The sequence below is a fragment of the Trachypithecus francoisi genome, unplaced genomic scaffold (genome assembly GCF_009764315.1).
Source record: "Trachypithecus francoisi isolate TF-2019V2 unplaced genomic scaffold, Tfra_2.0 Lachesis_group17, whole genome shotgun sequence".
NCBI lineage: Eukaryota > Metazoa > Chordata > Mammalia > Primates > Cercopithecidae > Trachypithecus > Trachypithecus francoisi.
Genome location: NW_022681462.1, coordinates 107,608,863 through 107,624,120, shown reverse-complemented (window position 1 = coordinate 107,624,120; position 15,258 = coordinate 107,608,863). Strand labels below are relative to the sequence as shown.

At 46.6% G+C, this 15,258-nt stretch overlaps 1 protein-coding gene across 1 annotated transcript in view; it reads left to right on the top strand.

Annotated features, from left to right (window-relative positions):
• Nucleotides 1-2,881: 2,881 nt before the first annotated feature.
• Nucleotides 2,882-15,258, top strand: part of SNTG2 (syntrophin gamma 2) — a 353,789-nt gene continuing 341,412 nt past the window's right edge. The window contains exon 1 of the mRNA XM_033176694.1: nt 2,882-3,084. Within this exon, the coding sequence (XP_033032585.1) occupies nt 3,013-3,084 (72 nt within the window). The 5' untranslated portion in view covers nt 2,882-3,012. The remainder of the gene's footprint in view (nt 3,085-15,258) is intronic.

Genomic DNA, 15,258 nt, shown 5'->3' with positions numbered 1-15,258 from the left:
GGGCATTGCCATGGCATCTGTAAACTGCCGTGGTACTGGTGGGCATGTCTATCACATGCTAATGCATTATAATTAGAGAAATAATAAGCAGTGAGTACGACCAAAGGTCATTTCTGTTGCCATCTTGGTTCTAGCTGGCTTTAGCTGGTTTCTTCTGGTCTCATCAGTGGAGTCACATGACCTGTTGTCTTGGGAAACAAGTCCCGCAGAATTCTTATTTCAGTGTGGGCTTTTGTTTTCTTCAAGATTGCTTTGGCTATTAGGCTTTTTTTGTTCCATAGAAATTTTAGTTTTTTTTTTTTCTATTTCTGGGAAGAATGTCATTGGTATTTTGACAGGAATTGCATTGAGTCTGTAGATCACTTTGGGTCATATGGACTTTTTAACAATATTAATTCTTCCAATCCACAAATACAAGATATCTTTTCATTTATTTGTGTCCTCTTCAATTTCTTTCATCAACATTATATAGTTTTCAGCACAGAGATCTTTCACTTCCTTGGTTAAATAGATGCCTAAGTATCTTTTTTTGGAGTTACTATAAATGGGCTTGTTTTCTTGACTTCTTTTTCAGATTAGTCACTACTCATGTATAGAAACTCCACAGATATTTGTGTGTTGACTTTGTGTTCTGCAACTTCACTGAATGTGCTTATTTATTAGTTCTAACAGCTTTTTGAAGGAGTCTTTAGGGTTTTCTATATGTAATACCAACTCCTCTGAAAGCAAGGACAATCTGAATTCTTCCTTTGCAATGTGGTTGCCCTTTTCTTCCTTCTTTTGCCTAATTGCTAGGCTAGGACTTCCAGTACAGAAGAGAAGTGATGAGTATACTCTATGCATGCATGACAGTGCTTTTGATTTTTTAGGAAACATTTGTTAAGTACTTAATGGAAATGGCACATTATTTCTGCAAATTACTGAACAGGTTTCATGGAAAGTTATCTGCATATAAATAGAGAGAAGCAGAGTATTACTTGGGACTTGAGTGAAAGATCAAGAGAGCACAGCAGCCCTAGCTCTGTGCGGTTTCACTTTCTGTGGTCCCAGGTGCCTGTGGTCAACGGCAGTCTGAAAACATTAAATAAAAATTTTCTGAAATAAACAGTTCATAAGAGCGAAGTTGTACTGTGTCTGACAAACATGGCAAATCCTAACGCTGACACCTCTGTCCCTCTCAGGATGTAAATGGCCCATCTTAGGTCATAAGAGTGAAGTCATGCCCTGTTCTGAGAAGCATGGCGAATCCTCACGCCTTCTCTGTCCCATGAATTCACTGTGTGCCACACATCCGGACACTGAGTAGCTGTCTGGTTTATAAATTGACTGTCCAGGAAGCACAGTGCTTCTGTTCAAGTCTTATTGGCCCCAAACACAAGACTAAGGATGCTGGCCATAGAGAAATCCCAAAGAGAAGCCGTCAAGTGCTTCCTTAAGTGAAAAAGTGAAAGTTCTCACTTTAATAAGGAAAGAAAAAAATGTATGCTGAAATTGCAAGATTCCCGGTGTGGTAAGAATGAAACCTCTCCGGGCAGAAAAACTAGTTACAAAATGGTAACCAAGTGTGAAACAGGAAGGTAACAGGTCTTCGCCGCAGAACTAACACTATGCCTGGAGGGCGAATAGGGTCAGTTAGCAAATCAAGCAACATAAAGGATGTCACCATAAGGCTGTCAGTCCAGAAGGTATTTTAAGCTAATTAGCACATTCTTTTCCTAGATAGGGTTAACCTCTGAAGACCTCAGATTTCGCTGCTTTTCCTCGCCGTGGAGCGGCAACGAAATGGGCATCCCGGCCTCCGCGATGCGCGCTCCTGCCTGGGCCGGAGGATTTGGAAAGGGAGGAAAATACCCACATTTTAAAAAAAAGTGGGCAGCCTGGGATGCCCCCTCACTCCCCCGCCGCACTGGCATTTATCCTAAACTTACTTTCATGTACATTAAAACAGGACGGTTTGAGTCTACCAAACCCAATACTGCATCTGCGGGGCTCCTTTTGCCACAAACCTGAATGAACAGCGGGAACCGCCGCCTCCGCGGGCGCCTGAGATCTGGGGTCCCCTCCCCACCCTGTCTCCCCGCTCCAGCCCCCGCCCCCGCATGCGCCCCAGGAAGGCACCGCCGAGCGCCGGGTCCTCGCAGGGTCCGGGAGACTCCGCGGACCGGAGGCGGGATGGGGGCCCGAGCTTTGCGGGCGGGAAGGCAGGTGGGGGGAGGAGGGGAGCGGGGTTGGGGGAAGTTGGCGCTTCCGTAGCTTCGCTGGGTCGGGACATCCTCGGGCCCTGCGCTGTTTCTCCAAGGGCTGGGGAGACGCCGTGGGGAAAGGTCTGAGGATGCGGCCGGCGGGCACACGCGTGGGGGCTTCAGAGAGGCCGGGAGAACCCACGGGCCTCGAGGCTGTGGACGGGAAACGTCCCTGATGAGAAGCTGAGAACCTTTGGCCAGGGAGGTGGGGCGGCGGGGAGGGGTCAAGCCGGTCCACAGCGCGCCCGTCTGCGCCCCAAAGGAGCGGAGGGCCCCCCTCCCATCCACCCACCCGCGGCCGCCGCCGCGCGCCGCGGACCTCGGCGACCCAGCCCGGGTAGAAGCGCGCGCTCCCCGCCTCCAGCCTCGTGCGCCCGCCCGGGCCCCGGCCCCTGCCCCGCCGGCCCCGCGATGGTGCCCCCTCCACCTCCGCGGGAGCGCCCCTGTCCCCCCATCCCGGCACTTTCCCCGGAGTCGCGCGCCGGTTTCCCGCCCCGTGGGAGCGCCCCTCTCCCGACTCCGGCGGACCCGCGCTCGCCGTCCTCCCCGCGGGTGCGCGCCCGGCCCCTCCTTCCCCGGGGCGGGTCTGCGTGGGCGGCGCTCCCGGGCGGCGGGCGGAGCTCGGGTTCCCCAGCTCTGCGCCCCGGTGGAACCTGAGCTGGAGCCGGAGCCGGCAGAGGGGCGCGGACGCCAGGCTCCTGGCTCCGGGGCGGGGTTCTGGCGTGGAGCTCCGCCGGCCCGGAGCGCGGACCCAGCCGCAGGGGTGGCGATGAGCACCGAGGGACCCCCGCCCCCGGCCGCCCCCCGCGGACGTCCGGGCTGCTTGCTGGTGCCTGCGCGGGTGAGTGCGGCCCCTCCGCGCCCCTGCACCCCGGCCCCCTTCCTTCTCCTTCGTACCCTTCTCCCTCCACCCCTCCTCCCCCTACGCCCACCTCGCTCCCCGCGACCCCTTCCCTGTCTCCGCGGGCGGCTGGTCGGAGGGTGGACGCCGGAGCCTCGGGAAGCAATGGGCACCTGCCCCCGGCCGCTCTGCTCCCTCCAGCCCAGTGTCTTACTGGAAACTTGCAGGCTTTGCTCTTCGAGTGTCTTGCGAGGCTTGGTTTTGAGGTGCCCGGGCTTCCCTAAACTGCGTGGGAGGTAACGCTTTCCAGATTTGGAATTTGAGATCGGCCCCACGTTCCTTCCCAGGAGCAGCTCCTTTGGGCCCAGGCGGTGGTGCGGACCGGAGCGTCCCCCCTGCAGCCTTCTGGCTCCCAGGCCAGGTCCGAGCTGGCTGGAGTGAGCCTGGCCAGGTGTGGCCTCGGCAGGTGCTGGGGGCTCTTGGCCATTCGGGGAGCCGCTGGGACGCCAACTGGGTAATACGGTTTTCTTTTTTTGAAGTCTATTCTAGTTCTTACCCTAAATAACTCCCTCTCCACTTTCTTACTTTTAAATAACTAAACTATTGATTGACAGAAAACAAATGTTGGTTCAAAGAAAAACGAAAAGTTCTTGGAAACCTTCAAGTTGCCACCCACAGCACAGCCCCAAGTTGTGAAAACAGTTTAAGGGAGCACGTGGCCACCCCAGCCCTAGGAAGCTGCCTAGGAGCGCGGCTGTTCATGAAAATGCATTGACAACCACTCCTTTAGGATTCCTTCCCCAGGAGTTCCCAGTCCCTGGAGCCACCAGGAATAGGACAGCAGAGAGACGGTTCAGAAGGCCACAGGTTGAGGGCTGCCACACGTTCCTGTTGTCATAATAACGATTCTAAACTAGGACAGTGGTTGTAGCTACTGTGTGATGTTAAAAACAATTATAGAGATAGATGCATTTTCATTCAAGTCGTACCTTTCTGGGCTTTTACTACAAAATATGAAAATTAGATTTCATGTAAAATGTGGGTGTTTATTTCTTGACGTACCCTGTAACATGAATAGCCATCCCACTGTTGCCCATGGTAATCAAACCCGAGAAAATATGCGGAGATTACCTGGAAATAAACTGCAGTAAAAACTGCAGGCGCTCTGGAATCACAGCTTTCCGTCTGGTCACTGCCTTCAGCTTTAAAATGATGCCCTCCCATGGTTAGGAATTGTGCGTTTTTCTCGAGACATTCTTGCAGCAAGTCTTGCTTTTAATCATTGTAATTATAGAAGAAGCTTTGAAGAGGATTCATCATACTTCGTAATTGACCCACTTGATGAGTTAGTTATTGGCAATAACGTCAACAAATGCAGCAACTGCGCGTATTCTAGTAAATGTTCTCGTTTGTGCTCAGTGTTAATTAAGGTGCTGAATTTGATGTTTTCCAGTCAAGGGTGGCCTCTGCTCACCTGTTTGCTACACGATGTGATTGGTGCTTTCTTTGTAATAAGGACCTTGATTATTTGAAACAGCCTATCTGAATTGTATTTGAAAGGAACTTTTTTTCAGCGTTGGAAGCCAATTATTACACTAAGTTGGAGCGTTTTAAGACCACGACTCCTAACTTTGCAGTCATAAGTAATTAGGTAGGTGCTGAGCATACCTTAGACACCTTAGCCTACCTTAGACATTAGACATGGTCATGTTAGCTCAGATTCTTATTTATTTAAAACGAATCTGTTAAGTATCGGTGTTGGCAGGTTTGTCTTGAATGTTCTTAGCATACACTGTCATCCTTACTGAATGGCAGAGACAACTGTGCAGAATTATTTTCTTACCATAACTGCATAATATTATTCAACTTGTGTAATTATTTCATCATTTCAGCGAAGAGAACTTGGTGCTTTTAACTGGAAAAAGATGAAAGTCTTTTCTAAATCTTACCTTTCTAGTCATATTTTTTTCTATCTGGAGTCGAAACTGTGCACATTCTTTTTCATGACTCCTTGTCTGAATCATGGAATTTGGCCACGTTTGAAGGTCTCCTGTTCAGTAGCAAAACTGTCTTGTGTCCCCTTTCACGTGCCTGTTCCTGATGTCTTTTTCTAAGTTAAGTCAGTTCATGGAGCTCTGTCTCTGACCATACCTGGATTTTGGGGGTAAAATCCCACGGGCAGACAACCCTCAGTACAATGTGCTAAGTGTGTCTTGCTTGTAGCTTCAAAGACTACTATTGGTTGATGTTTACAGCATATTTGCTGCTTTTAAATGACAACACTTCTTCCGTCTGGGGCACGGGAAGAATCCTTGGCATGAGCTAGGAACGTGCCCGTTTATACGATGAGCTCACCCACTGAAAGGGAGAGCACAGTAGGTCATTTTAAAAGTGCATTTGCTGAGGGCACCACTTAATCATCTGTTTACAGATAGGAATTGCTGCATGAGATGAATGAAGCCTCTGACCTCCTGAGAAGGTTACCCATTCCTTCTATGCTTTGGGTCTGTTTCTCATCCTTGCTGACTCATCTTTAATTTCAATTGTAGAATTTCTGTTGATGTCTATGACATCATAAGCAAAACTCACGCATTATAAAGCAGGCAATTACCTGATTTTACCAGGAGACATGGAGACATGTTCCCCAATAAATATTTGGACGAGGTTCAATTAAGAAAAGTGTGCCTCCCCTCCCCAATATGGGATGTTAAAATTGCCTTGTTTTCTGAATGGTGTGTGTAGAGCAACAACTTCTTATCTCTGGATATCTTTATGGCTGATGACTGTAGACAAGGCATTTAAGCTTCAGTTTTAATTTAGATCTCCTTCCCAAGATACCCCATGAGGCTCTGAGTGAATTGGCGGAGGGGCTGGCCTTGCAGTTCTCAGAGAGTTTGTGTTTGCACCGCAGGCCCTCTATTTACTAAATGGGTATATTCGGGATAGACTTACTTAGCAGTGTGATTTTCTGGCTTTCCTGTTAGCTCATGTAGCATGTGGCAACAGGTGCACGAGGGACCCCAAAGAGGAGCTGCTCTCAGGTTCTGCTGCACATCCCTAGCTCCTGCAGTGCTGGGCAAGGGGCAGGCACAGGCAGGTGCTTATGGAAATGGAGAGGGAAGGAGGGAGATCAGGGTTCCAGGGAACTCAGATAACCCCCACCTCGGGAACTGCCATTCTCTCTGGCTCTGGCTTCTCACCTGTGGAATATGTGCTTGGGTTCTGAAGGTCACTTTGCATCTGATTCCAAATCCCTCAGAAACTCGCTCTTTAATTAGATTCTAGAGGTATTTCTGTCGAGTGAGACACAACAAGGAAGGTTAAAAACATGCTTTTGGAGGAAAAATGCACTCAGGAGTTGGTGGAAAATGTACCTTGAACTGGTGTGTACTTGTTACTGTTGTCCAGCTGGTTACTGCATGTTGTCATGATTGTAGTTTTGAATAGTCGACTTTGGATTATTTTCAGCTAACACTAGATGTCACTTTCCCCCAGTCCATACTAAAGTTCGACGTAAAACTCAGGAAGCCGAGATTATCTTTTCTATTTCTGTATTAAATGCTAAGCTCCCCTATGTGGGCATAACCCCTCACCTGAGGACTGACCCCAGCCTCTGGCTCTTCATCCTCTGCCCCTCTAAACAAGAAGGCCTCCCAAAAGCTCACCCATTTCTGGCTGCCTTCCAGGGACCATGTTGCTTCTTCACCACATCAACCTGAACCTTCCTGTTTTCCCCCCTTGCACACTTTAATAAATACTATTAACAGTGCTGTGAATATGAGGATGTGATTTTGCAATTAGAATTACATGGTAAAATAGTTTGCTTTTTAAGGAGTCTACATTTTTACATCTTATAAATATTATTATAAACTAACTACATTTTAATTTAGCGAAGACTTTGGATTTAAGAAAGTGAATATGCTTCTAATTTAGGGGATAGTGTTCTAAACATTTATAAAATGTAAAGTTATATTTTAGTGCATAAAGTATTAAACTTCAGAGGCTGCTAACTCCTAAACTGCTAAGTTTTAAATCTGTTTTATCTGTTACCCTTTGTAAAGCAACTGCATGTCATTCACTTCTCTTGACTTGAAACCTAGATCACTGCGTGGCCTGTTACTTTGCAACAACCCGCATTACTATTAATGAAAAAGGTGCCCCTCCACTGTCAAGATTCTGAGTGTCAACTTTGGGAGGCACCAGCATTCACTCGACATTTGGGTGAACATCATTTGATGACAGCATCGAATTGTGTTATTATAAAAACAATCACATAGAACATTAGAATCAAGTGTCCTCAATATCATGTGCTTTTTAGCCTCCATTTTATAAATTTACTTTTCCTCTTGTTTTTATTTCCTCTTTATTTTATTTGTTTTTATTTATTAGCCTCCATTTTATAAATTTACTTTTCCTCTTGTTTTATTTCCTCTTGTTTTTATTGGCCAGCTCCAGAAGGCAAACTTTCTTCTTGTATCCAGCCAGTGGCAGTGGCCTCTAGGTATGGACTGACCAGGAAATCACTGTGATTACTCCTACCTTCATCAAAATAGTTTAAATGACAAATCCTGTGCAAGAATTACATTCCACTTCTGTAAAGAATGCTTATAGTTGCAGATGTTTTATTGTGTAGTTAATAAATTATTATAGGTAAGGGCACAGCCATGGGGACAACTCAGATTCCATGGGAGAACATTTCTGTTGGTTGAGCTGGTGTTTAGAAAATAATCTGCATTTGTGAAGTGGGATACAGCTGCCAGTTATTCTGAGCAAAATCATCACCTATTCTGGATTTGGCAGCAAATCCTTTCACTCCGAACAGGGAGGCCTTCGGTAGTCTGGGGTCCCAGCTACCCTCCTTTTAGAATCTGGTGCCCAGGAGGCCAAGGGCCCCGCATCTGCCACTGTCCCCAGCCCTGCCTCAGAGCCTTCCCTGTGCCTGCCCCTGCATCTGCCCTGGCCCCACCCCTGCCTTTGTGACTATACCAGCTCCTGCCCCTACCCCTGCCCCATGCCCATCCCTGCCCCTGCACCTACCCCTGCCCCATGCCCATCCCTGCCCCTGCCCCTACCCCTGCCCCATGCCTATCCCTGCCCCTGCACCTACCCCTGCCCCATGCCTATCCCTGCCCCTGCCCCTACCCCTGCCCCATGCCTATCCCTGCCCCTGCACCTACCCCTGCCCCTGCCCCCACCCCCACTCCTGCCTCTGACCTGCGCCAAACACTCTGCCCCTGCCCCTACCCTGTCCATGCCCTGCACCCACCACCCCTCACCCCTGCCCCTGCCCTACACCTACCCCTGCTCCTGCCACTGCCCTGCACCTACCCCTGCCACTGCCCTGAGCCTACCCCTGCCCCTGCTGGGCATTCTGCGTGCTCCTTTCCAAAACTCCTCTCTGCAGCTCAGGTCAGAACAGGGTTGTGTTCTGGCCTTCCCAGGCCAGAGCATAACCGCAGGCCCCGCGGGTGCATCCTTCCTCACTTGGGGCCTTCGCACACCTCGGTTGGGCGTGTAGAGCACTGCCTGCCTCGGCCCAGGGCCTTTGCTCAGCTGCCTCTCCTGGAGGCTGCATCTCACCTGGCGCAGCACCTGCCCCCCGACCTACGCCCCTTCCTGCAGGGGACCCGCTCCCCCAGGGCCTCGGTCCACCCGTGGCTATGAATGGGCCCATCTCGGTCGGGCGTCTAGAGGGGAAGTGGGACCTGGGTCCTGTGCTGCTGTGAGCCCGTGGAAGGGGCTGCTTTCAGAGGGACATAGCCTGGGGAACTCTGTTCTGCCCCGCTGCGTGGTGCTGACCCATGAGTCAGCTGAGCCAGTAACTATATATCTGAATTAGATGTATGTGTTTCTATGAACAAGAGAGAAAGTTCCGTTTCTGGTTTTTGAACTGAGAATTTATTTTGTATTTATGATCAGTTTATTTGGATTTAAGTAAAATTGTGCTTTCATATTTTTAGAATAGCTATATTTTGATTTTAATTTTTCACATCAGCATAAGTTTAATGGTAATATAATTTATTCTATTTCTCAGCTGTATCCTGCTCAAGATTATCCTTAATGATTTCTCTGCAGATAATTATATTTTGCAAAATGGCTCTATCAGTTTGCCTTTTTACATGATTAAGTTTTCATTATGTACTGAAGAATTTGAAAGTACTTCTTATACCTTAAACCTGGGGACATCCAGAACCCGATGAGTTAGATGCAGTGTTTTTAGACACGATGAGTTAGATGCAGTGTTTTTAGAAACGTGTGCTGACTTGGTCGTAGTTAGCATAGGTCATATGCTCTTGAAAGAAATCCAAGTCTGGTTTTATTCCTAAAACGATCGTGGTCTGTAGCAAGGTAGAGAAAGTCCAGCCTTTGTGTTACCTCCTCGGAAACACTAGAGATTTTACGACCTCCGTGCCTGAGGGAGAGCGAGGGACGGGGAACGGTGATGGGAAGTAGTTCTGCGTCTCAGGCCTCCTTGCGAAAGATGGGGGTTTGGTGACGATTAAGTGCCATTTGGAGAAGTGCTTTATCATGATGCACCTTACGTGTGTGCAGACACAGACACGCAGAATTTAGAGAAGAATGATTGAGCACCTATTAATTGCCACACACTGAGCTGGAAGCCAAAGATAAAAATAGAGTAGAACACCTCTCAGACCAGGCCAGTGGGGCCCTGACCTCCTGAGAGGCAAATTCTAGACAAGCAGCCACGACACAGCGTAGAGCAGCTCAAACGTGTTCTCTCTTCCACAGATGAGGTCGTGCAACGTGTGTCTTTAAGGATCTTAGATGAAGGATCCTTACATTATTTGAGTGGCCCCTAAATACAAGTCCACATGTCCTTATAAGCGAGAGGAGATGGAGTTTGGAGACTGGCACACGGAAGGCGAGGCTAGTACTGAGACTGAGACGGGAGAGACGCATTCACAGGCCGGGGCACCTGCAGCCACCAGAGCCAGAGGAGGCAGGAAGGAGGCTCCCTGGAGCCTCTGGAGGAATTTGATCCTGGACTTCTGGCTTGCAGAACTGTGAGAAGATAAATGTGCATTGTTTTAATCCACTAAGTTTGAGGAAATGTTGTCATAGCAGCTGTGGGAAGCTAATTGGTCTTTTTAGGTAAATAATATAGCTTTTAGGGAATATCTTCTTAGAAATATGGGGAATTTGAGCCCAGAACCCCTAGAAGTACTTACCTAATTGCTAACCTCTACTAGGTACTAAGAGCTCTTTGGAGGGCTTCATTCCTTTAACACCCCTGGGGTACTGCTGATGCTCCCCACTTACACAGAAGACCATAGAGAAGGCAGCTGAGGGGTGGTCCCCATGGTGGCTGCAGCCCCTGAGGGTCTGATTGGGAGAGAGACGTCTCTATCCCACGTGCAAAGGCTGAGAAATGGCCCCAAACGCATTTCCTTTAAGTGGTCATTTCTTGTGAGACAAAAAGATAACAGGAATTAGGAAACAAGAATCAGGAGGAATATACAACTGTTTTATTGTACTTGAGGTTGTAGTACAAAATGGGAACAGGTTCGTAAGTCGTGTAGATGGCAACGGCTGGTGCAGCCCCTCCCCACACACAGCAGTAAAACGATGTTGAGATCGTGCCGAGTACTATGTGATATTCTCCGGATTTGGTGCTTCAAGATGGATTGTTCGTAAACAAAAACTCTGCAGAGATATGACATTAAATTTATTGAAGCTGAACTAGCAGAAGCTTTGTCAATTACCTATACTGTAACTGCTTTAGAAAGAAACCTCTGACGTTACCATTATCTAAACTGGTGTTAAGAATTTGAAAGGTATTGAGAACATGAATTTGTAACTAAAATACATTATAATCTAAATAAATCGTATTTTTTTAAAAGTGGTTCATTTGAAATCCAGAGATGAAAGAAATCATGTGGACTTCCAAATTATTTTCTCTTTAGCTTTCTAGATTAGTGCAGTAAAGTGTACTGTTTCTTAAGTGTTTTACTATTCTGATGTTAGGAGTTGTAGTATCAGACATGCCTTATGACCGTCAAAATTTTGGGATAGTACAATGTCTAAAACAATGATGCTTGGCTAAGAGTTAAGAAATTAGAACCAAACTCTGAAACTGCTAATAACAAAAGATAATAAAGGATAATGACATGCACAGATAAGACCACTCTCTGTATATAAAAAATATTTGTTCTTTGTAGCAACAAAAATGAAGTAGAACAAATCATAATATACTTTGTAATGTATAACCCTTATATAAGATTTAGTTATATCAAAAAATTAATTTCTATGTTAATAATACTGTAAATTTAGTAATCGAATAAAGAGGAAAAGCTAGTAGCTGAAAAAAAGGAGGTAAACTGAAAGCTTTCCTATCAGAATAAGATACAAACCCACTAGGAAACAGCTGCATATGTGAATTACGAGCTTTGTAAGTGTTGGGATGTAAACATTCTCCTATGTAACTCTTCTTTATTCAGTTGAGGAGAGGAGCAGCACAGATCTATGAAAACGCTATGAGCTTTATGTATCGCAATTATTTTCTTCCAAAGCTTTATCAAATTTTGTCGTGACCTACAGATTCTTTTGTTTTTATCAGAGTGGAATCGGAATGCTTTTAGATTTGTAATTTCCATGTTGGCAGGAGGAAGGGAGAATGGGATGGGGAGGGGTCTGCACACACAGGCCTGGAGTCAGAGGGAGGTCCAGGGTTCAGCTGCACTAGGGTCACCTGGTGCAGGGCACTGCCTGGGGGTGTGGTGTTACCACAGTGGGCTGTGCAAAGTCTCAGGGGGCTTTTGCTTTACTGGCCTCGGGCCGAATGGAGAAAGTGAATGGAGCAGGCCAGGGTCACAGAATTGCATCCTGCAGGCCCTGCCTTGCTGACCCAGGGCTGGAGTTTGGGTTTGGGGTGCCGCTGTGCAGCTGGAGGGAACCTTCAGGGATACGATTCGAATCTGTCACCTTCTTTGGAGTAAATATATTTCCTTTATTCCTTTGACGTTTGTGTGAATAGTGGCATGGTATCCGTACTGAAAGTGCATATGAGATGGAAAAGTACAAGGAAGGAAAGTTCCTGTGACCTGGTCTATACCTGACTAGCAGCTCATGGATTTCCTTCCGGCTTTTTCTGGTGTTTATTCTGTAAATCAAACTCATCCTCAAGATAGAATCTTCTATCTTGCTTTTAGAATTCTCATTATAAAATGATAATTTTCATAATTTGCTAAGAAATATCCATCAATTACTGTCAACCCCCTGCTTAAGGTTCTTCTGTATCACTGGAGAGGCTTTGGGCAGGTGTTCCCATAGGAGGAGGCTCTGTTCATGACACGCTCCTTGGGTCCTTTGCTCTTCTGTCTGGAAAGCAGCACCCGTCCTTGCTCCGCTGGCTCAGGCATCTGTGACTAGGGTGACAGCATTGCTTGGGAATCCCAGCTGATAGCTCGGCCTGTCCCCTGGTAGAGTCCCACAGCGGGGAATGCTGGGCTTCTGGGCCCCGCAGTTCTCCTGGGAGCTCAGGCTGCCTGCTCTCCCCTGCTCTCCTTTCTTGGGAATGCTTCAGTGCACGGGGCTTTTCAGGGTAGGGTCATGTGTGCCTTATTTTCTCGTTGGTGAGATTGGATTCCTGTTGTCTCCCAGGTGAGCCCTGGAACTCCGGGTTCAGCTGGATGCAGACAGAGGACTCTGGCCTTATGGAGGAGCTGGGAGCACGGAGAGCTCTGAGGGTTCCTAGGCCTGGCTGTGGGTTCTGAAGGGGGCTGCTCCTACTGCCTGCTCATGGTCCGGGAACCGCTCACCTGCCTGCCTGCTCCCGGCCACTCCAGGGCACAGCCCTCGGTTTGCCTGTTCCCGTCACTTCCCGCCTGGATGGGCAGCTCCCACGAATGCTGCCAGCTACTGTAGATAGTGCTGATCACAATAATTTCTGATTTCTGATTTTATCGCCATTTTCTGTTGATATAAATCTTTAGCTCACTGATATTGCCAGAGTTTCTAGTAAATGAGAAATGATCATGGTAAATAAAGCCAACTTTATTTTGTTTTATATGTTAAGCTGTCACCCCTGGGAGGCTGTTGGTTTGAAAGTACGATTAGATTTTATTTTACTTTTTATTTTTGAGGTGGTGTCTTGCTCTGTTGCCCAGGCTGGAGTGCAGTGGCATGATATTGGCTCACTGCAACCTCTGCCTCTGGGGTTCAAGCGATTTGCGGCTTTTTTTTTTTGTATTTTAGTAGAGCTGGGGTTTCACCATGTTGGCCAGGCTCCCAAAGTGCTAGGATTACAGGCGTGAGCCACTGCACCCATGGAGATGAACCATGTCTGTGAACTTTTCTATCACGTAGCGTCTGCATTAGTACCGCGCTGGGAGTTAACACACCACTGTGTGCCCAGGAAATGTTACACTTTCATTGTCTTTCTCAGAATGGTAGGATTAGCCAGTTGAATTTCTCAATTATTGGGTTTTCTGCAGTGTCTTTTAATTGAGCATTTTATTCTTTTTCTTAATTTTTAGGCTTATGTTGTGTCTGTTGTTTTGTTTCCTGAGATCTCTTATGTCATTTTGAGTTCATTTTTTCCCCTATTCTGAAATGTGAGTACATTCCCAGTGAGTGGGTCTAAGAGAGTGACAGCCTGTTTGGCTCTGTGCTGAACCGATCATGGCAGCGGAGCTTGCTCAGAGAAAGGAAGTGCTTTTAGCCAGCCTGGGTTTGTAGAAAACACACACTTCCATGTGAAGCTGCTGAGGGTAATTTATTTCTTAGAACAGCAGTACTTCTTCCCAGATGAGCAGATGGAAAAATCACATTTCACAATTTCCATTGAGAAGAATGGAGTTGTACCATTCAACCTAGACCTCCTTGGTTCTTCAGTGAAATGTGGAAATACTGGTAACTTAAGATACATTTCTTATTTTAGTTTTAGTTTTTTGGCTGGATTGCAGTGGCATGATCGTAGCTCACTGCAGCCCTGAGCTCCCCAAACACCCCAGCTCAAGCAGTGCCCCTGCCCAGCCTCCCAAGTAGCTGGAACCACAGGCACATGCCACTACCCCTGGCTAACGTTTTAACTTTTTGTACAGATGGGATCCCACTATGTTGCCCAGGCTGATCTTGAACTCCTGGTCTTAAGCGACCCTCCTGCCTTGGCCTCCCAAAGGGCTGAGATTTTAGGTATGAGTCATCACGCCCGCCCCCAAGACAAGTTTCTTACCATGCAAGAAAGCATGAGTTTCGTGGCGATGGGTCTGGACCCGGATCTGCCTCGTGCCTTCTCTTTGCTCACATCATTCTCAGCTTCTTCATTTGTGTCCTTCGCTGTATCCAGCTACTGGAGTAACTGCGTTATTTGAAACCATACTAGTCTCTGCAATGCAGAAAAATAATTAGATGAAGTAAGAAATTTATCCATGGTACAAATAGAATCAACGTATTTCTTGATTATGCCTGTCTTTGAATAAATAGGTTATGCTGAGTTTTCACTGTATCTTTGAATTAAATAGAAAAAATAATAAATCAAATATACTTTATTCAACCTCATGATGTTAAGTAATGAAGCCAAATAAAGAAAATTACAAATACCTTTGTAAAGGAGATGTGGTGAGCTGTGTCCTGGCTTTTAATGTGACTGAGGAGAGGCACATAAATCGAAAAAACGAAACAAAACAAACAGTTCATTAAAACAAAAGATAAGTGTCATCCCTTCAATCAGAGAATGAGTGTGCCCATTCAGCAAGACAAAATGTTGTGCTAATCCCACGTTCACAGATCCCTCCACTAATGGGGGATTTGGAGGTACTGCAAATAGTTCAAACCAAAAAAGGTGAATATGGATGATTTTTGGCGTGGTAACAGGATTTCTCATGCTGCTGCTGTATTCTAACGCTGGTTTGAGTGCCTGCTTTGTGTGATACTATTCAAAAACTAACTGCAGTTTTTCTTAATTTATCCTTCATTAATCATCTGACTATGGTTTGAACTTTTTTTAAAAAAAAAACTTCATTATTTGAAAATGATTAACATTAACATAATGAATTTAAAACCTATTTTTCCAGCAGCATCACGAAATAAGCACTTTTGAAAAGGAAAAGATGCTATGTAAAAATTGAAATGGAATGACCCCAAAAATTCAAAATTGCATTAAATAGACAGAAAAATGTGCTTCAAACAGATAAGAAAGGCAGCATGCTCAAA